The sequence below is a fragment of the Stegastes partitus genome, unplaced genomic scaffold (assembly GCF_000690725.1).
Source record: "Stegastes partitus isolate 25-593 unplaced genomic scaffold, Stegastes_partitus-1.0.2 Scaffold728, whole genome shotgun sequence".
NCBI classification, from domain to species: domain Eukaryota; kingdom Metazoa; phylum Chordata; class Actinopteri; family Pomacentridae; genus Stegastes; species Stegastes partitus.
The window spans coordinates 18,468-42,856 of NW_007578459.1; the positions used below are offsets into that span (position 1 = coordinate 18,468).

Consider the following 24,389-nt stretch of genomic DNA (forward strand, 5'->3'; position numbering starts at 1 on the left):
TAATTTAATGATTATAGGGGGATTATGGAGGGGGTCGACGACACCACTTATCAGGTGCTTAGGATGTTTCAGCACAACTTGAATCATTCCTCACCTGGCAGTTTCATAACTGTTCACACCTGAAGTACGTCAGTGTTGCGTCAGTGATAGTACCATGTAATTTGGAAGTGTGGGTTAGAATAAACACCTGCAACTCACTAGACAGAAGTGAGGACGCCTCTTGGATGAAGGTGAAACTTCTTTGACAGCCAAAGGTGCCTTCTGCTGAACTGCGCCTTTTTCAAAAGCAAGACTTTATTCCTAAGTACATACAATTTTTTTTAGCTCAATGAATATTATTGTCCGTTTCAGTGGACTCTTATTTTGAAGCTACACTCGGAAGTAGCAGCGCGGTCGGCGGATTTGACGCCCGGGCGGCAGGAGCGGCAGAACTAGCAGCGGCGGCGGCAGCAGCAGTTCGGTCTGTCCCGCTGTAGTTCTCCTAAATTCCTGCTAACGGCCGGCAGCTCCGGTCGCAGCACTTGTATGTTGCCGTGCCGTTGTGTGTCGCTTTCTGGCCGTTGACGGGAGCTCAGCTAGTCGCCGCCGGTGTGATGGAACTGGACAAAATGGACGAAAACGACTGGAAGTATCACGGAGAGGGCAACAAGAGCCTGGTGGTCTCTCACGTACAGGTGAGTCAGCTAGCCTAGCACGGAGCTAACCCCCAAGTTCTGCTAAAGCCGGGGAGGGTGAGGGGGGGCAGTGTGAGTCCAGCTGTACCCGCCACCGGCCACACACTTTCCCGACGTTAAATCAGCTTCAACTCGGCGCTGGTGCCGTTTTAAACTTTGTGGTAAATGTTTGGAAAGCGAAGAGTGAAATGTCAACTGCCAGGATTGTGTTTATCACCGTTAGCCTGTGTTTGCTAGCTTTAGCCGGGTTAGCCGACGGCTAGCTGCTCAGATGAGTCAAAGCAATGAAAAAAGATTGTTTCACGGGAACAGAGTCGCTGAAAAACCCAGCAGCGATAAGAAATTCAACATAGATTCATGTCCGGCCAGAGTCACGCGTTGACTTTGCGGCGTTCGGACATAAATGACAGAAAGCTCCGGAGCTAATTTAGCCGCTAGCAGCTTCCCCAGATTCTCCACCCGGCAGCTGCTGAAGTAGACGCGGCCCCAGAAACACTTTAGTGGGCTGCTGCCTGCCGGGCTCCGCCGGTTAGCTGCGCACGAAGCCGGCGTGCCAAGTTCATTTCCACGCAGGTAAAGTGACCAGGGCAGGGTGACGCGTTCAGGGACGTGCCCCTCACACTGTGGGAAACCCTCATTCACGGCACCAGTCCGAGCATGTTGTGGTTGAGCAACCGCCGATGTGTCATGAGGTCATGAATCAATGTGGAGTGTTGAAATGGGCTCAGCAGCTGACGAGCTTCATTAGTACTTGTAAAGTTAACAAAAAAGACAACGAGTGACTGTTTTCTAACCGCGAGTGGAATGAGCAGCACCAGTCATTCAAGTTTTTGTCATGTGTGCTGTTTGAAAAATGTCAGCGCTCACACCACACCTGGGTTTCAGCCCTATTTTTTCCCCCCACCACATTCCTTAAAAAAAAAACAAAAAAACAGTGTGACGCTTTGTCACTGCCAACTTAAACACAGTCCAGAATGGGTAAAATGATGTTTGGAGGACCTCGCCCAGTGAAATCTATTTTTTTCCCCACATGTTGTTTTTTTTTTTTTAACCCCCAGTGTTAGAACAAAACGAGCATCTCTGCCTTGAAACTGCAGTGTTCTGATGACAAACAGGGTCTCCAACAAATAAGTCCCGTCTTTTTCCAGGGGCTGCCACTAATATTTCCATTGATTAATTTATCGGCTGTTTTGCAGTTTAGTCGGTTAATGGAAACCCCCAGTGTTTGTCCAAAAAAGCAGAATGACAGTTTGCTCTGAGTTATTTTTACTGTGATAACCTGTCTGTCAGCATATTATGTGTCACACAGTATGAAATGGAAATAAAGTTCTTGCCAACATGATACAAAATAGATAAGGAGGTTTTATGATTTAAGTTCGACTCCAAAAGAAATTAAAGTCTTTTGCAAAGTGAAAAAGTTTATTCTGCATATTAAGCAAACATCAGCATGGACACGGTGGGCACTTCACAGCACAGAGCAGCTAACACAACTTTTTCCTTGTTGTTTTCTGACTTTGGTAGCAGCTTTGAATACTCTGAATTCTCTTTAAATACGTCCGAACTATCAGCACAGCTCTTGTTTTTAACTCCTGCATTTGGCGAGTTTGTGGGACGAAGTTAAAACGTTCTCGTGAGCACAAAGAGCAGGAACGAAAGCTAACGGGTGTAAAGTGGTTTGTGTGTTTTCTAGTCAGGTGTCGGTACTTTTGTAGTTTTACAGAGAAAACTTTGCACAGGTGGACAAACTGCCTTTTTTTTTTTGCTCTGTGATTATCTGAAACACTTCCATTCCTTCACACTCTGACATCGATCAGAGTTGGACTTTGCGATTGTGTAGAGTTTACAACAATGTAGAGTTACATATCAGACATTTTAAAGCAGGTTGGGGTTATTTTCATTAAAAAAAAAAAACCCTTCTAGCTATTTAATTTTGATGCACAGAGATAAGTTGTTAAAAAACACTTTCCCCGACATATTACAAACTGAAATGTCCACAAAAATCAAACCTTACCGTGTCTGTAACAGATCAGATTAATGAGACTCACTATTAATGAATATATTTCAGATTTAGGTGCTGGAGTTTAGTTTGTTGCTTCCAGCTGTTTAAAGGAGTTTTTCCTGTGAGTTTATTAAATACCTGCAGCGAGCATCTCCAAAGCAAGTGAAACACAAAAAGGAACTTTATTAATTACTTATGAATTAACCTAGATGAGCAGTCACCGTACATTAGCTGCATTTATGGCATTCTTACATATCGGATTTACATTCACTCTTTGGTTTATTGGTGCATTATTACGCCAGATATCCTCACTGTTGTGTCTGACTGAAGCTGTGAATAGCGTTACAGCGACGGCTTTTTGTCTGAATGTCATGACGTTACCAGCTCGATGAGGCAGTAACGTATCCCCTGTCTGAAAGGGGCTTCTGTCACACTCCCCTCTTACATAATCGCTGCTGTTCAGGGTCGGGTGGTAAAGAAAATACACGCCGGTCATTGTTAGCAAGCTTATGATGTTGAATATCCTTGACTCACGCAGTGGATTTGTCTGCTCTTACGTATTCATTTGCAAATCTGGTTTCTTGAACTCCATGTAAGTAAAAAGTCTGGTTTCTGTAAGTAGAGTATTGAACTGGAGAAGACTGGTTTTCTCAGCTGGATTTGTTCCTCAGCTACACGTGTAATCAGGTTTATAATCAGTGTTTTCTGTAAACGTGTGTCGGACAAAGAGGTCAGCAGAGCAGCAGGATAAAATGAGTTCTTACTCACAATGAAACTGATATTAAATCACCGTTAAAAGTTTAGTGTAGTTGGCTTCTTATTGGGGATTTAGTGTATCACCAATTATTTTATTGGTCATTTAGTGTAGTAGGTTTCTGTTTTACTAATCTTTAACCCTCTGAGGGTTCAAAGGGTTAAAGATTAGCAAAAGGGAAACCAACTGCATTCAACTTTTATTGGTGTATTGGTAGTTTCATTGTGAGTAAGAGCTCTTCTTTAATCCTGCTGACCTCTTTGTCCGACACACGTTTACAGAAAACACTGATTATAATCTGAGCCCTCGGAGCACTCTCATGGTTTGCTCCTGTCACATTTTTCCTCATGTAAAGTCAATGGAACATCGTTAGAATTACATAAATCTTTAAAAAAAAAGTTAAATTTCCGTCATTTCATTCACGAAAATCGAAAAAACAAACAAACCTGGAAGCATGTCCAGTATTGTCCCAAGTGCCCTTAGGAGTTGCTAAGACTGGAAAAACAATATATAGATATTTAACTATTTACGTTTTTAATTTATGTCCATACTTGTGTCCTCTCTGCTCTGTGTAAACACTGCCTGAAGTTCAGCCGAATAGTCTCCAAATGTTTGTCATTTGAGGTTTTCTAGTTGCGTTTTTTTCTTTTTACAGTTAGTTATAGCAGATGGGTTATTTATGGCAAGTTTTTAAAGATGTAGAATACGTTGATTTTGATCAAATATCAAGATTTTAAGTTGTTCAAGGACTGTCAGAAAGTAGAATATCCAACGATTGTGTTCTTACAGTTTCTGACCCTCACAAACGGGGTCATTTATTATTATTTTTAGTTTGTTTTTAAAAAGATAACAAGCTTTTCTAGGTGAGTTTTTGGGGGTTCAGAGGGTTAAGGAGTCTTTTAACTGCAGCATCTGTCCCAAAACAGTGTCGCCAGTGAACCTAAAATATTCTGCATATGTGTGAAAATGTACATTTGGTTAGAAGAAAGATCACACTGCCGAGTTACTGCGTGTAAACGTGAATTTCAGCAGGTTGATATAATGCAGTAAATGCTGGTGTGTATTGTATGATTTCACTGAACAATGTGTGGTGTGTGTGTGTTGATGATCACTGCTAAAACCTCCTGATGTCTGCTTTGTTAACATTATCTCTGGATGTTCTTTACTCTCAGCCACGGGCTAAAATACGTAGTTATTGCCGTTTATCAGAACAGTTATTGCAGATTATTGTGCTTGGATGTTCTTTAGATGGAGGCACTCGTCCGAACTTGCATTCAGATGGAAATGTTTGGAGGCTTACAGTCCTTTGTTAGCGTTGCTAGCCCGACACACCCCAGGCTTTGCAGTTTGCACTTGGTGTTCCTGTTGCACTGTGGGAAAACTGTATCAGTGCTGCAGCCCGCCCGAGGGTTCCGCCGGAGATGTTCCTGAATTTCTCGTAACTGAGCCTCTGTTCTGTTCTTGCAGCTTTCCAGAGTTCTACGCCTCCTCAAGTATCCTGCAGAGGACTCTGAAAACCCACCACAGGTAACTATGAGTGTCTGAAGCCAAGGAATGGTCAGAATTAGAGAAGATGTATTTGTTAGATTTTATATGTTTTATTGTGGAATCTTTATTTTTGGAGCGTTTTGTGTAAACACAGCCTGCAGTTCAGCCGAAATCTCTGAATTTTTGTCATGTTGGTCTCGGCTAAATTACTAATGGCTTCTTGGTTGCACTGAAAAGCTCAGAATTTTATTTTATTTTATTTTTTTTACATAATCTGATTTACAAATGTTCCTGAAATGCCTCAGATGTGGATTATCGACAGACAAATATTTGAGAATTTACAGATGTTCCTAAAATGACTCAGACTCTCAGTAGACGCTACAATTTCAGACGTTCCCTGAATGCCTCAATTAAAACCGTACAGAAATTACATAAAATACAGCTTTACCTGACTATAGTGTGTCCCCAAGTGTGTTCCAGGTATATCCCAGGTGTATATCTCAGGTGTATATCCCAGGTGTATATCCCAGGTATATATCCAGGTGTATATCCCAGGTGTGTCCCCAAGTGTGTCCCCAAGTGTGTCCCCAAGTGTGTCCCCAAGTGTGTCCCCAAGTGTGTCCCAGATGTGGTAAAGGTGACACCATTAGACCAGTTGTATAGTGAACAACCCACAGCTGTCTTTAGGGCTCCATGATGGAAGACTTCCTGTTCATACCTGAGTGTAGCGGGCCGATGGATCCAGACCCGGGCTGTGAGTTAACCTCCAGGTCGTACCTGTTATCAGTAGAAACACTGGCAGCAGCATTTACATACCGATAACTTCAGAGTCAGCGGAGCAGATCTCTGTTTTACATCGCGGTCAGGTGATCGCCTCGTCATCCCTGATCCAAAGCGAGGCCCCGCCCGACCCCAACATGCAAATCCCCTGTCAGCAGCTGTCACTATGACAGTGTTCTGGTGCGAGGGCTGATGGCCTACAACTGATGTAGTTTAAATACTATTTGTCCACACAGAAGGAGGCAAAACCGGTATTACCTGCTTAACTCTATATTACTAGATATTACGAGATATCGCAGGTTCTGTCACGTCGAAAACTGACAAAGCAGAGTTTCAAATACAGTGTCAGTAACTGCTGCTCGTCCTCATGTACCTTAACCATCAGTAACTGACATTACTGAGCTATGAAGTCAACTACAAGTTCAGCTTTGAGTCTAGATGTTTGGTGAAGAAGGTAACTTACTGAACCAGGTTAGTTATGTTATCTTTAAAAAAAAAAAAAAGAAGCTCAAGTTACACCATTTATCATAGCGAGAAGCTTCAAAAAAACATGTTGAATTGTCAGATTTCAAGATCCTTGAACTAATCCTGTGTTACTTTCGGGAAAGACAACCAAATCTGAGCCTTATAATCGTGTTATTTCTTCAAAATCTAGAGATCTAATTAAAATTTTTGTCAAAATCTGTCAAAAAAAAAAAAAAAACTCTGTTCCTAGCCACAACCCAGAAGTCAGTACTGACTTATCGGTGACACCACATCACAGGACAAATGGAGGACAGAAGACAGATTTACGTCAAGAAATTAGAGTGAGATTGGGAGGAAAATAAAACCTACTGGATCAATAAATAAAAGCAGCAAGGCTCAGGAATAGTGAACAGAGGAGCCAGTTGTTGGACTCAGCATGGTGGAACATCTTCTACAGCTGATGAGCAGAGCAGAGAGGAAAAGTGTCTAGAAGTTGTAAATATGTAAACAGTTAATTATCTATAGTATGTAGAGCCTCTGTTTTCACAGGGTTGGTAACACCTGTGGATGTTCATGCTGTGCTGCAGTTTGTCACGATAAGATGAGCCTTAATGAAAAGCTCGTTTATCTTTTTTGGAGGAATTGTAATTGTGTAGATGAATCGACTCACCTGTCAGACAGTAGTCGTCGGTGGCTGTAATGAGGTGGCACCAGATTCCAGTCCTGGTTGACGCTAACTGCCTGTGGTTGCTGTGTTTTTAGATCTAAGAGTGAAGTTTAAAACCACAAGACCGTTTCCATGTTTAAACTTTCTTTCACCTGAATGAGGCTGATTGAAGATGGCGCCGCTCGCCTAGTCTTGTGTTTTCTTGTTTTGTTTTCCGGTGAAATGCACGAGTGGAAGGTCTCAATAATGGACATCTATCTATCTATCTATCTATCTATCTATCTATCTATCTATCTATCTGTCTATCTGTCTATCTGTCTGTCTGTCTGTCTGTCTGTCTGTCTGTCTGTCGCACTGTAGCCTATTTCTTTATCAATGCACACTTGTGGTGAAACGTTTTGTGTGTTTTTCTTAAGTGCTTTCATGACAGTTTGATGCATTTAAGTGAAACTATGGCACATTCTCAGACTTCTCTTGTTGCTGCTGACGGTACTTATGACTAGCGTTCATCCCGTTCATGGGTGTAGAAAGGAGACGCTTCTCTTCTTGATCTCATCTGAGAAGCTCTGAGCGTTCGACTGTTTGTCCAACGTCTGTGGGTAAACAGCGAACCAGTTTGAATCCCTTCAAAACTTTGTGACACCCTCGAGTCTGTGTGAGCTCAGATAAGACAAATAACTCTTTGTTTACATTGAATGTGTTTTTTTTTTTTTCTTTTTGGTCCTCCAGACTGCAGAGCAGGCCTTCAGGCAGATCCAGAACATCGTCGACTTTAGCTCCAACGTCATGAGCAGCCTGCTGGGGGAGAAGTTCATCCACAGCGGGGTGAGACGCCGTCGACCGATTTACATCTCATCTCGTTTTAAGACATAAACACCAAGAGGGCTCCGTAGATTTAACATTAGCCTCGTGTTAAGGGTTCGTTTTTATTATACACGTTCTTAATTAACTAAACCTGGTGCCTAAATGACCCACAATGCAACACGACTGCAGACGGCGTGTTGTAGGGAACTTATGTTACCTTCACGCCCTGTTTGATGAACTTGTGGTCGTGACTAATGAACATGCATCCGCCCTTTGGTTTCACGCTACGTTTCTTTACATTTGCAGAAGTTTTTTTAGGTCACACGTGTTAACCAGCTGTGAAAACAAAACAGCCCAAACTCACATTTAAGTTTTGTTCAGCCACTGATTAAAAACAGTGACTTCAATGCAAAGTGAAGCCACAGTTTCTATTATATCCATCAAATATCTTTGACGGGCAACTGTGAGGCCTGAAACGATCGTTTAAAAATGTGAAAGTTATGCCGTTTTAAAATAAACTCGCGTCTCTAATGGAAACACAAAATCCTTTCAGAGCCGTGTGACAAACCGAAGCAATAATTCCTGAAAACACTGAGCCACAGTGTCCAAGTCTGGAGGGTTTCTAGCACATGAGCATCATTTCCGTGGTCAGATGGGGCCTAATTTTAGATTGAACAGCTGAATTTATTTGCTTTCTCTGAAGTTTCGAGCACTGTCACAAATTACAGTTTCCAACACGTTTTCTCTGTGCGTAGACGTTCACCGGAATAAATAAAATCAGTATTTAGTGTAATAATAGAGCTGCAAGAATTAGTTGATTAGTTGTCGGCTATTAAATTAATTGCCTACTCCTTTTATATTTGATTAATCAGTCGTTTTTTTAACGATAAAAGTCTAAATTCTGTAATTGCAGCTTCTAAAATGTGGTTATTTTCTGATTTCTTTCCAGCAAACTGAATAGTTTTGGACAAAACGGGACGTTTGTCATCTTTGAGAAACGCTGATCCATATTTTCCCCCATTTTCTGACAATTTAGGGACCAAACTGCTCGTCGATTAATCCAGAAAATGCTTGTTAACGGTGGAAAACGTTTGTTCATTGCAGCCCTAATTATAAAAGCAACTAAGCAGAAACTCGCTCCGTTCACAGACCGGACTGACTTTGTTTTTCTCTGCAGGAAGTGGTGAAACTGCCTCTGGAGTTTGTGCGACAACTTTCAATCAAAGTCCAACATCAGAGACCAGGTAGGACGGAAATGTTCATCAGTTACTTCTTTTCCTTCTTCTGGAACATCCAAATGAATCTTGAAGGAAGCGGCTGATATACGTCTGTCTGCAAAGTACAACGCTCATGGTTTTGATTTTAACGCAACAGTGGAAAAAGACGCACAAATAAATGCATTAACACATTAAAAAAAAAAAAGGATAATTGCACCTTTACATCGTTATATTAGAAGAAGTGAGTAAAAGCAAAGCAGAGAGAACATTTGGGGATTGTTCATGCAACCAGACGTCATGTTGTCTTTTATGGCTGATGCCTTTAAATAAACTTATCAAACATTCTGACTATTACTGGTACGTCACAGTCATGCACCTGAACATCCTGGCACCGGAGCAGCTTCTTCCCTCGGGCCATATCCCTCAGAAACAGTCAGTAAACCACTGCAGACTCCTGTTGCACTACCTCTGTGCATTAACCATCACATGTGCAATTCCTCAACTTCATGTGCAGTATTGTAATTTAAACCGTTTCCTCATTTATTACGTGGTTTATGTCTCTTTTCATAGTACTTTTTATTTACGTAGTACTTTTATACTTTTCTTTTACACATTATATTTAGAATTTCTTTAGATCTAGATTTCTATATTTGTTCCTGTCTTGTTATTGTCGTGTCTCGTTCACCTCGCCAAAGTCCTTGCGTGTGCGAGCTCACTTGGCAATAATAAAAGCTTCTGATTCTGATGAAGGGCTTTAACGTCACTCAGCTCTCCACATTTTACCGTTTTGAACAGGAAGGAGGAATTTAAAACTGAATTCACCCTTTTTACACCCAGATCTCTGAGAAGTCAGAAATTAATCAACATTCAACCACTAAAACTACTTTTTTTTTTTGCTCAGGAATGCAAGTAAAAAAACTATAATTTAGCATCTTAATCCATAAATATCACTTTGGTTAAAGAGCTTCTACATACTGATGTATGAACCGTTACAGAAATGATTTACCAGCGCTGTTAATTTACGGCATAAACCCGACACTGGGTGGTGGCCTCATACATTTGTTAAGCTCTGGATATGTAAAAAGATCAGCACTGAAAGGAAGTAGGGCTGCATAATGTTAGAAGAAGACCTAACGTGGTGTTTTTCTTTTTCTATGCTGATTTGAACAACTGTTTGGAAATGTCCAGAATGATTGTTGTGGTTTTGTAGAGGAGTGCGTCTGCAGAGAAGATAAAAAAATAACTCGAAAGAAGCTGTTTGGATCTTCATTGTGGGAAAGAAATCAAATTTTTGTTTTGGATCTTGACATTCATCATAAAGAGTTTTGTGCAGCTGATTTAAATGATCAAACCTCTACGACCAAATCTTTCTTTTCGCTGTTTTAATCCTGCACAAATAAAAAAAACAAACAAATCCAAACTCCACAAAGCCTTAAATCAGAGTAAATAATGTTCTATCACACACTTCACTTGTAGATCCGTTATAAAGAACCGTGAAGGTAAAAATACTTCAAACACGTGAGCGTTAATGTTAAACGTCCACGAAGGCTCATCGTGTCAGGAACGACGTTTACTGATGATTTCTTTGATGAAAATGTTTTGTGTTTGTGTGTTCATCAGCCTGGAGGTGTGACAAAGTGATGGACATCTACAGCGGCTGTGCTCTCTGTCTGCCAAACCTGACGTCTCCAGGAATCCACCAGCCAACTCACACTCCACCGCTCTGCATCGAGATCAAGGTCATTTCAGTTCAAGCTCATTCACAAAGCCCATGCTCGTCCTGAAGTTTGTGGAAAATGTTCAAGAAACATCTGAAAAATCTTAACAGAGTGTCTGGAACAACAGAAATAGAATCTCAGAAAATTATCTGACAAAAGTAGTTAAACTTTGATAATATGTCTGAAAAATAGAAACATAATCACAAAAAAATGTTGATAAAATATTTTTAAAAAATTAACTATTTACTAGATTCTTTAATGATAATGAAATGCCTGAAATTTATAAATATTATCTATGGAAAAAATATGAATACCTCCCCCCCAAAAAATCCAATTTAATTGCTAATCTAAATGTCTAATGATAAAAAAATTGTAAAAAATTAATTTTAATTAAAATCTTAATAAAATGTTTAGAAAAATTAATATATTGTCTTTGATAAATGTGAAAAAAAATCTAACATAAAAAAAGCTTAATTTAATTCTTAATCAGATTGTCTAAAAATACAAATATAGCCGCAGAATCTCAGAGAAAATATTAATGAAATATATATTTTTTAAAAACTATCTTAAACTATTTCATAAATCTCAACATTTTTGTGTCTAGAAAAACAAATATAATCTCAAAAACATCTCCCCCCAAAATATCTTGATTGAATTAACTGAAAATGTAAATATAGTCTTTGACAAATCTCAAAAAATCTATTAATGAAATATCCCCCAAAAATTAATTAACTGTCTGAACAATCTCAGGAAAACCCTCATAAAGTGTCTGGACAAATGTTAATAAACAGTCAAAAACGAATCTCAAAAAATACACCACAAAGTTGTCATAAAATGCTCTGAAAAATAGAAATAGAGCCGCACATTTTTTACACAATATTAATATGTTTTATTATGTTAATAGATCTTCTGAGATTCTTCAGAGACTTTATTTACACTTTTCATGAGATAGTTTTTTTTTTTTTTACCCCCAAAAAACAAACAAAAACGAATCCGGAATATCTGAAAATCTTCATTAAATGTCTGGAAAAATGTTACCGAAATATCAAAAATGAATCTCAATTAAATTCACAACAAAGTTCAAATAAAATGTTCTGAGAAATAAAATCTCACATTTTTTTTACTAACAGCCACGTTTCTCAATTCGTTTGAAAGAAGACAACTTGTGGGCTTCACGTATCGTTCATGTGGAGGTTTCAGAAACGTTGCTCTCCCTCCTGTGAAGCACTTCTAGAAATCTTTTCTTGGCGCAGACGAGCCGAACTAAAAAAACAAATCACATGTGTGAATATGACTGTTGCTCATCTGCTGCTTCTCTGTTGTATTTTCAGCCCAAGTGTGGCTTCTTGCCGTCCCCCAAACACGTCAGCAAAGACATCAAGACCAAAGTGTGTCGCTTCTGCATGCACCAACACTACAAGGTAACTACAGCGACAGCACCGTCACTGAACAGCTGCAGGATTAGTGCTGAACAGCTTTACAGCAGTGCTGTGTGCTGATAGTGATCTGAGCTCATCCAGGCCTGTGGTTTGTCCTCCTCAGTCTGCTGGAGGCGTCTCTTCCTTTATTACAACATACAGTCTGAGTGTTTCTGCTCAGTACAGGAATGTGAACACTTATTTCCTCTGTGTGACGCTTAGTCAGAGATCTGCTCGTTTAGGACTCAAACTGATCTGTTCTCTGTTTTGTCTTCGTCACTGTGAAACGTGTAGAAAACGTTCAGCTAATTCTGTTTCAACCGCTGCAGACTGTCGGTAGTTCAGGTGGCGAATTACAGCCGTGACTCGACAATCTGACCCTTAACAATCCTAAACCTGCTATCTGACAGGTTTTTAGGATAAACGAACAGAACCCATAAAAACAGCCTTAACATAGCGACAGCCTTGGATTCTGACTCCGACATGACATTTAATGTCACCAATCAGGATAACGGTGTATTATCTGACTGAAAAATCCCACAGATTGGCTACGTTCACACTGCAGGACTTGATGCTCAATTTGGATTTCTTTGTGAGTTCCTTCACGTTTCCAGTTAAATGCGACTTGTATGTGATCTGCTGTGTGAACTTCATACGACCCAAAAGTGTCCCGCATGCGCAGAAGAGGACACGACGAGCGTGCTCAGTGTTTATGGAAGTAAACATGGATGGTAACGGTGGAGCGTATCTGCCACTCCCCCGCCGCCACCGATGGTGGAAACAGAAGTGTGAACGCTAACTAAACTAGCATCAGCAGCCAAGTACTGCCTGTGTGTTCCGGAAACTTCCACCCGGTCAGAACGCTGCACCGGGGTGGAAGTGTCCCCGACCGGGACGAATATTCTGATATTCATCATTAATTGGGCCCAAATATCTAGAGACCAGAAAGTGCTATTCAGACCAGCTCTAGTTTGTCGTGTATCGATGACGTGTAGGTCGGATAAATGCGACCTGGCCGTTCAGACAGAAGTCACGTGGCAAAATGGACCCGTGCACAATCGCACCAGGCAGTTAGGCTGAAATCCAGCGATGTGTTCTAACAATACACTAGTTATTATAACAACTATGAACAATAAATATTAACAACTATTGAGCCTTCCAGCATCAAGCCCTCCTTGTATCTGGACCTCCGTCTTGACAATCCGACAGCCTTGCTATCCAACATTAAAGAAGGTTTTACATTTAGTGTCGGCTTATCGAGTCACGACTGTACTTGATGACAGCAGCATATCTTTAACCCTCTGGACTCCAAGGTCCAGCCTCTGGGTGTTTTTTTTTTTCCCTCCTTTCGAACTTTTCTTCACTGTGGCTCATATTTCACTGCAAGATAAAGTCCTGCATCTCTATGGAAACAGAACAACCGTGAATAATGAGAGAGATGGCAAACATTTAAAAAATGTCCACAGATGTTACTAACACTAGAAAAATGTGACTTCAAACTACAAATATTTAACTTTTTACATTTTTAATCAGTTTCCACGCTGGTCTCCTCTCTGCCTGCGGTTCAGCTAAAAACTCCCAGAATTTTTGTGACGTGACTCTTTGTCGGTGCTGAATCATTAACGGCTTCACGGTTGAGCAAGTGAGCGCAGAATTTTTCATTTTTTACAGAATGTGGTTCAAGCAAATGGTTTGTTTTTAGTCAGTTTTTAAAAATAAAACAAGTAGAATAAAGTGGTGTTGATGAAATATTTTGAGCTCAGATTTGGTTAATTAGCAAACCGACAGTCACACACGAGAAGTTTAAGAACAGTCGAACATTTTTGTCTGTTTTTACAGTTTCTGGCTCTAAAAAATGTTTTAATTTATGCAGTTTATAAGAATAGCAAGATGCCTTTAGTGGGTTTTGGGGTTCAGGAGGTTGAACAAGTCTGTCGTCTGTGTTTAAGGTCATTTAAGACTCATATTGCTGCTTAAAAAACAAAGAGTGAGAATCAAGCTTGGTGTTTTTTAAGCATTACGAACTACATTTTTAGACTTCTGAACCCCCAAACCCAACAAAAAAAGACCTCGTGTTTAAAAAAATGGCAAAATTACAGAATTTACCGCTTATGAGAGAAACTTAACCCAAAGCTGAAAATCATGAAATTTATACAAAATCACTTCATTCTACTTGTCTCATTTAGGATTTTGCCGAAAGTCAGAACCAGGTTCTGTAAAACAAACCAAAAGTAATCAGACTCTGGGTTCAGGAACCGTAGAACAGTCTGACTTCTGTTCTCGACGGTGGAGACGTTCTGTCACTTTATATCCTGCTCATCGCAGCGCTTTTATCTGTAACGAGAGGTTCGGTGCTCGTCGTCGTTCCGTGTGTCGCATGATGACAGGAAATAGATTCAAATCTTTATTTAATCAGGAAGAAAGAAAAACAAAACAATCAGAACAAGGCTGTCTTTCATAACGATGCAAATACATGATGGAGAAAGTGATGAAGCGGAGAACGTTCAACACAAAGACGAAGCAGGAGAACGGGAGCTTTTATTAAACAAAACACGACTGAAGAGAAGCTTTAACTGTGCTCAGGGTGAAAGTATTTTATCTAACTTCAGGAAACTCAAATCATCCAGAGAACCTCTCAGTAGAACCACAGAACAACAACTTCTGTTTCTGTGTTGACGTTTCTTTCCCGTCTGTCCAGGTGGCCAACGGGAAGTGGAAGAGACGCAGCCTGTACTGTCCTCTGGACCTGTTCTCAGGGTGAGTTCTGATCTAAAAACATTTTTTAAAAAAACAAGTGATCAAAACATTCAACAGGACGATACATGTGCACTGAACATGTTTGGTATCGTACCGGCTGTTTGTGACGTTTGAACTGTTTATTTTCTTCTTTATTTATGCAGCATTTTAAAAAAACACACAAGAGTTTATGAAGTGCTTTCACAGACAAAACAAAAGGAGAATACCCAGAATGCAACACCACAACAACTAAAGGATAAAAGATGCAAAAATTAAAGTCAATACTGAGAAATGTAGGTCAAATAATTAAACAATAAAACCTTTAATTGTCATTTTAGTAATTTATACGGCACATTTACAGCAAAATTTGAGCCGACGTGCTTTTCAATAGAGAAATAAGAAATTAATTTACCGAATAAGTTTAAATATTAGAGTGAAGAAGCTTCAATAGAGTCACGTTAAGTTTATTTCTAAAGCACATTTAAACCAAAGTGCTGCAAAATTTAAGCTGCAAGTCTGCAAACGGAAATTATTCTGTTTAATGTCGTAAAAAAAAGCTAAAACAGGTAGAAGATGAAGTACAAGAGAGAGTAGAGACGGTAAAGTGTACGCAGATTTTATAGAATAAAACAGCCGAGAAACATCAAACATGTAAAAGATGCTATAAAATGAAATAAAGTGCAGACGAATGTAATAAAAGTCCAGACAATTCAGACTTTAAAATATAGCCGATTACTTAAAAGTGACGGAGAACCGGGCGCCCCCATACCTCACCTGGTTGGGCGGGCGACCCATGAACAGGGTTCCCCGACGCAGCGGTCGTGGGTTCGACTCCCGCTCGCGACGGTTTGCTGCAAGTCTCTCCTCATTCTTCTCCCCCTTTCCTGTCTCACTCTCTCACTGTCCTGACGAATAAAGACAAAAACGCCAGAAAATAAAATCTTTAAAAAAAAAAAAAAAAAAGAGTGGTTGAGAACCAGCTGATTAAACGTCGCCCCACAGATGTCTAATTACTAAAAATGTGTGTTTATTAGCAATCATGAGTGTGTTTGTGAGTTTTCTGTCTGCAAACTGCTGCAGACTCACGTTGAAGCTGCTTCACTGACGTTCTGGTTCCTCTTGTGTGGTTTAGGAACAGACAGAGAATGCACTTTGCCATCAGACACCTGATAGAAGAACCTCAGAACAACTTCAAAATATTCAAGGTGAGACAAAGCGATGGCCGTCTGCTTCGTCTGTGCTTGTATTTTTATGTTTCTAGTTGGTTTATCTTTTTCTTTTCCAATTCAGCTGACGAAGCGAGTTTGTGTTTTTCAGGGAGGTCAGTGCGTCTACAGCAGCAAGGAGGGCAGTGACGACTCTCTGGACCTGAACTCTCTGCTGCATCATCTCAGACCGTACTTCCTGTACGGGAACAACCGGATCAACAGTCACATGACCAGCAAGGCTCTGCTCAACGACTTCATCCAGGTAGGCCGACAGTCGGACGGGCGACACGGAGCCGATCGTTATGTAACCGGCTCTAACTGATGTAAACGAGGTGGACAAAATAATAGAAACGGCCTCCAGAGTGATCGGAAAGTTGAATTTAGACTTTAAACACGCCACAGATCTGAGCTGAACCGTCATGTTAGGTTTGATTTGAAGACTTTTTCCACACTTCAGCAGCAATGTTGGTTCAGAAACATCACAGTGAGCAAAACACTGAAATGTCCATAAAAGTCTCAGTTAGTTGTGATTAAAACACTCCAACAGGACAGAGCAGTGACTCTCCAGGTTTGGAAGTTTATTTAGTTGCTTTTGTTTTTCCTTTGACTTTATTATCAGACAGCAGCAAGATCCATGTTCCCCGCAACGTTTTACCTTCATACTAAGAATGTTTTCAGAGCTACAGAACCTTGGAGTTCATTCAGGAAATAGACAGGACCGAAAAACACATGTAGGTTCTGTTAGAAAACTGACACCAGATCAGTTTTACATCCACCCAGGTCTCACAACCTAAACACTAAATCTGATTTTTGTTCATTTTCCTCTACAGCTAACTGTGAGCATCAGTATTATGGGATGTATCACAGCTTTGACAGTATATCTATGACATAGAGTCACAGAAACAATCACTGGTTTCCTGGATGTGTTTCTGTTTCCTGATCATTCACCAGAGAAAACTTTACAAAGTGCATTCTGGGTAAACGTTCCACGTCAGCATGTGTGATGGTGGTTGGTCAGAACAAGTTCTAGACAATGAAAGGATCATTTTTACACACATTTGATACCAGAATCATCTTCTAGACACGGTTCAGTCTGTGGAAAACTGATTTTCTAATATATTCATGTTGGAATACAGAGTTGCTCGAGCAGTGACTTAACTCCTGATAATTATAAACGATCTCTGACATGGAGACGGGACCGATCAGGATCCACCAGCAGCTGTGGACTTTGTTAACATCACAGTTCATCAGCTGCAAGTGAATCAGGAAATACGGAGCAGATTTAGATTCACTTGTTTGTTTATTAGTGCGTTGTGATGGTTGGACGTCCCTGGACGCTGTCAAAGCCTCACAGCAGAACTGTTCTGTCTGCAGGTTCTGGTCAACGCTCTGCTGAGCGGAGGAGGAGGAGGAGGAGGGGGAGGAGGAGGAGTGACGGACCGGCGAGGAGAAGGAAGGAGCTTCTGTGAGGCGAGCCTGTTCAACAAGGAGAGGATTCGCCACGGTCAGAAACTGTTCTTCATTCATGTTTGTTTACAGTTTAGTCGTTAGAGGAGCATTAATTAACCCACTGCTCCCGTCGTCGTGCGTCAGTAGTTGAGAACTTTCAGAACAGATTCAGTAACATCAGTGTTTGATGAGGTCGAAGGAAAAATGTTGTTTTTTTTGGCTTCTTTACAGAATTTGTGTTTCGTTTCTTCACCCTCACACCAGAGCTGAACAGTTACCAGTTTAAAACCATTAACACAAACTGCAGTTTAATGTTCAGAGTGTAAACTGGAGTCTCAGTGGTTTCAATGGTGTCTCATGTGGTGATTAGACAGTGACTATTGAACTGAAGCTGGACTAAAAATGATGCTGCAAATCAAACATCTGTCAGAAAATAGACGTTATTTTGGAGGTTGTTTATGTGGAGCCGCCTCAGTCAGACATTTTTCTACTAAAACATTAAGCTTCAGTTCTGATGATGTAAATGTGGGAAGCCGAAGCCTGACTGACTGAGAACTGTTGATGTCCTTCCTCCTGTCAGGCTCTCAGGGTTTACCCAGCGACAGCGTTCTGTTCAGGATCCTTCAGACCCAGATGTTGGACTCGCTGGACATCGAAGGCCTTCATCCTTTGTACCGCCGAGTGGAGCAGCACCTGCAGGACTTCCCCAAAGAGAGGTAGCGCTCTGCCGCCACAGGGCAACTGTGACGCCGGCGATAATCTGGTCTCTGACGTGGCCTCTGTTTGTCTCAGGACTCGTCTCCAGATAGACGGACCGTACAACGAGGCTTTTCTGGAGAAGCTGCAGAAATGTTCGACGGAGGACGACGGCTCTGTGGAGTTCGCTGCTGCTAAGGTCGGACCAGAACCAGAACTCTCACGTTTTTCACTGCAGTATAAAGTCCTGCACCTCTACGGAAACAGAACCGAAACAACAACAAAAAAAAGACCAAAAAAAAGTTTAACTTATCTGATGATTTCTTACAAAAACTGAAAAAGATTCATTCTATTTTTTTTTTACCAAAGTGTCCGCAGGTGTTACCGACACTGTAAACATGGCGACTCTACGTTCTATAGATATTTAACTACCCGACGGCGTCATGGTTGCACCAACAAACACAGAATTTTTAATTTTTTACAGAATCTGGTGCCTGCAATTAATTAATTTCTGGCAGATTTTTGAACGAGGCACGTAGAACAAAGTGATGTTGAGAACTGGTTCATTTTAAGCAAACAAATGGCTCAACAAGTCATCATTCCACATCACTCCGTTAGATATTATTCTGTGATTTTAGCCTCTTGTGTCTTTGTCAGGTGTTCAGAGTCTGACTGCTGTGTTTTGTCTTCAGGTCCATCAGTACCGCGTCGCCATGACGGCCAAGGACTGCTCCATCATGGTCGCCCTGCTGCCCAGCGGCGAGGAAGAGGACGACGATGAAGGGTGAGGGTTCACTTAATGTCACAAACATAGACGGTGTTCAGAGTTCACAGTGAGGTCGTCGACAGTTTCCAGTCCGATAAGAAGCTGAAAGCAGTCGGTCGTTGTTCAAGTAAAAACGCTGAACTGATGAAGCTTGATGTTTTAATGGATCAGTGAGGTGTAGCACAAAGAGTCCAGCAGGTGGCGACACCAACCTGGTTCTGCCCAGAGCGTCCCGTTACCACCGAGTCACTACTATAAATAAAACATAAAGCATTGAGATTATGATGAATATTTTTATGTAGTAGTGGCTGTTAACAATAAATATAGATGTAATAAATAAAAACAAGTCCTGCTCATAGAGAATCCGTGGGTTCGTTAGGTTTTAACTTGGTTCTAAATTAGTTAGTCTCCATAATTAATCATCCTTTAGTCTTAATGTTTAAATTAGTCAGATTAAGATGCATAATTAATGTCTTAACCTTAATATTTTAATTAGTTGGTATAGCCTCTGTAATAAAAATACTGTAGGGCCCTAAACTAAAAAATAAAGCACACCCACACACACATATATATAATTATATAAATATAATTTGTTTTAAGGCAAAACTAAAATGGACTTCTGCAAAACACAATTTTAACAAAAGGCGCTAATTAATACAATAAATAAGCTAAAAAAACAGACGATTCTAATAAACAGGGTTTTAATCCTTAATATTTAAATCACTGAGATAAGCTGACATAAATAACACTGCAGGGTCGTGAACTTAATATTTAAATTAGAGTAGTTTCCGTAATTAAAAACACTGTTGAGTTTTAACCATAATATTTAAATTAGTCAGATTAATCTGCGTATTTAAAGTTACTGGAGGGATTTTTGTATAAAACAAGAACTGAAATAGACTTAAAACTTATTTTAAATACCATTTTAGCAAAAGCTAACAATGAATACTTTAAATAAGCAAAAAAACACATGAGGATCATTCGAATAAATAAAATACAAACAAGAGCGTCTTAAACCTAAAGTTAGCATCATTTAAATCGGGTTTTAATCTTTAATATTTAAATTAGTTGAACTGACCTGAATAACACTGTAGGTCCTAAACTTTGATGAGTCAGGTTAGTGTTTGTTGGATCTCGTCCTTAATTATTAATTATAGTCGGTTAAAGTTGTATTTTAATCCTTAATATTTAAATGACTGACATAAATCACAACGTGGGGTGTTGACCTCAGTGTTTAAACGTCTACTGCAGCACTTGTTTTAAATGTCTGAACGTCGGCCCTCGTTATGAACTCATGACTCATCGACCCTCCTCCTCTCCGTCCGTCAGGCTCTCCGGTCAGCGGCGCCTCAGAGACTTCAGACCTCCTGCGTTCTCCTACTCGGTGTCCATCTTGGATCTGGACCCGAAGCCGTTCGACAGCATCCCTCGCCAGCTGCGTCTGGACCAGAAGATCGTGTCCTGCTACCTGAGGACCGGTGCCTTGCCCAAGGGCATCTTCGCGGCGGCAGAGAGGGACGACTGCACGCTGCTGTTCCACCCGGTGTGACGGCCGCCTCCCGCAGCCCGACCGACCGACGCCTCCGTCGGGGAGGAGACGCCCCTCAGAGCGGAGCTGCTCACCCGAGGCTCCGCTGCAGCACTTTGTGTTTGCGTCGGCAGGTATCGCTGAGCTGCAACAAACCTGCAGGAGCGCCACGTGTTTGTGTTACTGATCCGTGTTGCCGTGGCGACCCGACGTCAGTGAGCATCGGCCTCCTGATTGGACGTTTGGTTGTCATGGCAACACGCTCCAACCCCCCCCACCCCCTACCCCCACCTTCCTGAAGTAAAGGTGAAAAGCAGTATGATGTCATTTCTCCTGGGGGCGGGGCTTGTCTGTCCAGGTGTGTCCACTGACAGAGGCGTCACCGCGGCGACAGAGTTAGAGCGTCGTACCCATAATGCTTTGCTTTCAGTCGGGTCAGAGGTTTCAGGCCGGGTTGTAACATCAACACAACCGGACTAGAGTTTATTCTGCCGGAAGATATTTCACAGTGTTCAAAAATACCAGGACGTTGGACGACAGCGGTCGGAGTCAGCAGCAGGATGTTCTGACCCACAATCCTCTGAACAAACAGATGAGGCTCATTTCATACTATGATGGTCAGTTTTAGATTTAATAGTCTGTCCCAGTTGGCCCTGATGGATGGAAAGTTGTCCAAATGACTTGAAAGTTCCCTGAAATATGCTCAAAAATAGTCAAAAATGATTTTAAAAAATGAGTTGAAACTGTGCAGAACGACTTGAAAAATGGTTTAAATTGACCTGAAATTTGTGCAAAATAGCAAATGACTGAAAGCGAATTAGCTTCAGCAGAGAGGGGCGCTTGTTTTACACACCCTCACAGCAAACACACCTGTAACCATCTTGTTAAACATTAAGAGTCACAAACGGGTCCTACGGCTACGTGTTGTGGTTAAATAATGATTAAATAATTAAGTGCAATGAATGAAACATTCACTTTCTGCTGCTCCATTTAATAAAAGTAGGAAACTCCTCCGACCGGTTCAGCAGCTCTGACTCTGTTAGTTGTGGATATAAGTCGTAGCCTCGGCTGAAACCTCTGACTTTAAAACCTGCTTTTGTTTTCAACACTCGGCCCTTTATTATTGTGAGATCCGGACTCGTTCTGTTGAGGAAGATGTTTAATCTCGGTAGTCGGCTAACCTGTTGACTAACCCGGTGACCTGTAGCTCTGTGACCGTCCCGTCCCGTCAGCGCTTCAGTTCTGTGGATTCAGACTCTTTCATCAGACACAGATGATGAAACCCGTCGGCTCTGCTCCGTCTTTAACATCAACTCGTCCTTTCTGAGGCGGATGTGAAGCGACTTCGCAGAACTGAAGCTGAACGTGACCGAACGGCTGCAGAGAGCGAACTTAAAGTTTTAACAGATCAGAGATGCTTTCTGTCTAATCGGACCGGAGCAGTGGCTGCTGGGTAACGGAGTCCAGTGCTCTTCAGACGGGCCGAGCTCCTGGTTCTTGTGCCATAAGTGGCTTGTTGTTGTTGTGTGTTTGTCCATGTGCCTAAATGTTCTGGTCGGACTGGAGGGCGGCGGCGGTGCGCTCAGAAAACGTTGTTACAGGCTGCGTTCACGGACGTTCGTCTGACCGGGCCGTGGACGCAGCGGCGAACTCTCAGTACCTCGAACTCCCGGCGACCCGTTGAGGAGCGCCGGGACGTCTCTGAGGACGCTGGCGTTTCCTCTCCCGGTGACGTCGTCGTCCTCACAAACCGCCGACGGAGGCTTCAGATAAACTGGTGACACTTGACTTCAGTTCCTGCTGACACTCTCCAGCTTCGGCCAATCAGACGTCAGGAAATCACACTAAGAGCCTGAGTCCTTCACACTCCAACCTCGCTCCGGCCCTCCGGCACCAGGCGGGTTCTGTCAAATCCAAACACTAAAAAATGGTTTAAACCAGCTCCTTCTAGCTTCTGTTACTGAGGACAGGACGTTTAGCCAACGGGACGCCTCGGACGCCTGGTTGTCATGGAGACGGAGCAGGAAAAGGCTGGAGAGTGGACGGCAGCGAGCTGAACCAACCAATGATCGTTGTAACTGTCGAAATGGAGACGCAGCAGGCAGCAGGGGCTGATGGGAAATGTGAGATAGAGGAGGTCTGGATAGAACAAACACCGACGGCAAATCAACGAGCCGCTTTTGTCAGTGATTAACGGTTAAGTGATTAACTGATTGGTAAATATGTGATACAGTAGTACCTGGTTGTTCCACCAGGTGGAGCCTCTAATACTGTAGTGCTCACTCAGACTGTGAACGGTGGATGCTGGCAGCAGAGCGATGTGGCCGTTAAGCAGCAACGGCACCATGACGAGACTGATGTGGAGCTTAATGACCTCCAGACGGAGCTCACATATCTAATAATATAATATTCCATCACGGCGGCGTAAAAACCCGAAAGAATCAGAAAATTCCCGGCTGTTAATGAGTCATCAGTTATTGATTAACAACGCTGACGACTATCAGTTAAAAAAACTGTTAAAAACATGCATCCCGACTTCTGTTTACTGCCTAAATAGTGTCGCTTCTACTCAAGATGTTTAGGACTATTCTCGACCAGATGGTGGCCAGATATTTGCGCCGCTGTTCCAACACTTAAACCAATCGAAGCAAACTTTCAAAATGTTACCAAAAAAGGGGAAAAAAACAAACAAACAATGAGGCTCGCTTCTATAAACTTTGTAGTGAATAAAGGGGTCTGCGTAGTTTCGTCAGAAGGTGGCGCTGTGGGCTGCGTTAGCTCTAATAAACAGAGCAGAAGAAACTAAAAACCCTAGAAGAAGAAGAAGAAAAAGCATCTGTTTCCGATTTTGTAGTTTCTGGTAACTTATTCAAATGTGAAACTTTATTGAAACACAGCTTCTGTTACAAACTTGTCTGAAAGGAAAAGTTTCTCATTAAACCGTAAAACTTGACGGATTCAGATTTTGGTTTCTGTTTCATGAACCTAAAACCGTCGTGAAGTGAGATAACTAACCTCAGTTACTATTCTGGGGTTTTCCTACTTTAACTTGAGCATTTTAATTTAATGCTGATAATACTTCAAATACTTTTACCTGACTTACGCTGTGACTGAGTATTTTCTCACATTTGGATTCATTTTCAAATCGAACACAACCTCACAGATGAGTAGTTCAAGGACTGCTGTAAATCCAACAATTCCTTTTTGTTCAGTTAGGAGATGAGACGCCTTTCAACCCATCTGCTGATTTCGGGGTTCAGACTTCAGTAAAAGTTCAGCCAGAAGCTCTTACTGGACGCTGCTGGTTGGAGTTTATGGTTTCGCTGCACATCTGGGACGACGTTTGAGAAACGCGATTATCGTCCTGTCAAATCTGTAAAAACCTGCTCAGACGGTCAAACTTGCAACGTGCCATCAAACGTGACAACACTGAGGCACAAACTCAGTGTTACTACATCAATAATACTGTGACACCATCCAGACCTCCGCCAGGTGAGCTGCAGCCCGATTGGCCGCAGCCTCCACCTGCTGCAGCCTGATTGGCCGCTGCCTGCTGCCTGGGCGTCGACCTGCAGAAACATCACAGCACTGTGATACCTACAGATTCTAATAACTGCGTGTGTGTACATAGCTGAGAGAAGAGAACTATTTGAGAATACAAAGGCGACTCTGCTGTCTGGCATTTTGTATTTAAATTATTTATTTTTGTAGATTTTGACCGATGAGCTCGGCTGTCACAGCCGTCACAGCCGAGCTCTTTCTATTGAAATAAAGATTTCTAAGAGACTCAACGCTTGTCGTCTGTTTCTGTGTTTACATCAGCTGATAATGAAGGTCAGAAAATCAGGATCAGAATGAATGAAACTGAATTAAACGTCCTGCTGGAGGCTGATCGCTCTGATGATCGACTCGATGGCAGCTTCAGCTCCCAGAATCCTCAGCAGGCTCTGAAAGGCCTCGGTGGCGCCGCCTACTGGCCGAGAGGGGAACAGCTGCAGCGCTGCAGACACACACAGAGGAAC

General features: G+C 41.8%; 2 protein-coding genes across 3 annotated transcripts in view; one reads left to right on the forward strand and one right to left on the reverse strand.

The window, feature by feature from the left end:
* The first annotated feature begins 299 nt into the window (after positions 1-299).
* On the forward strand, positions 300-24,158 carry ippk (inositol 1,3,4,5,6-pentakisphosphate 2-kinase). Its single transcript, XM_008291269.1, has 14 exons — positions 300-674; positions 4,895-4,954; positions 7,557-7,652; positions 8,809-8,875; positions 10,469-10,587; positions 11,898-11,987; positions 14,683-14,741; positions 15,853-15,925; positions 16,038-16,190; positions 17,303-17,432; positions 17,958-18,093; positions 18,170-18,272; positions 18,766-18,857; positions 20,169-24,158. The coding sequence occupies exons 1-14, from the start codon at positions 594-596 to the stop codon at positions 20,386-20,388; spliced, it is 1,479 nt and encodes a 492-aa protein (XP_008289491.1). The 5' UTR covers positions 300-593; the 3' UTR covers positions 20,389-24,158.
* Positions 24,048-24,389, reverse strand: part of cenpp (centromere protein P) — a 137,343-nt gene continuing 137,001 nt past the window's right edge. For both annotated transcript variants that reach the window (XM_008291268.1, XM_008291267.1), the window contains exon 9: positions 24,048-24,367. In XM_008291268.1, the coding sequence (XP_008289490.1) occupies positions 24,237-24,367 (131 nt within the window). In that variant the 3' untranslated portion in view covers positions 24,048-24,236. The remainder of the gene's footprint in view (positions 24,368-24,389) is intronic.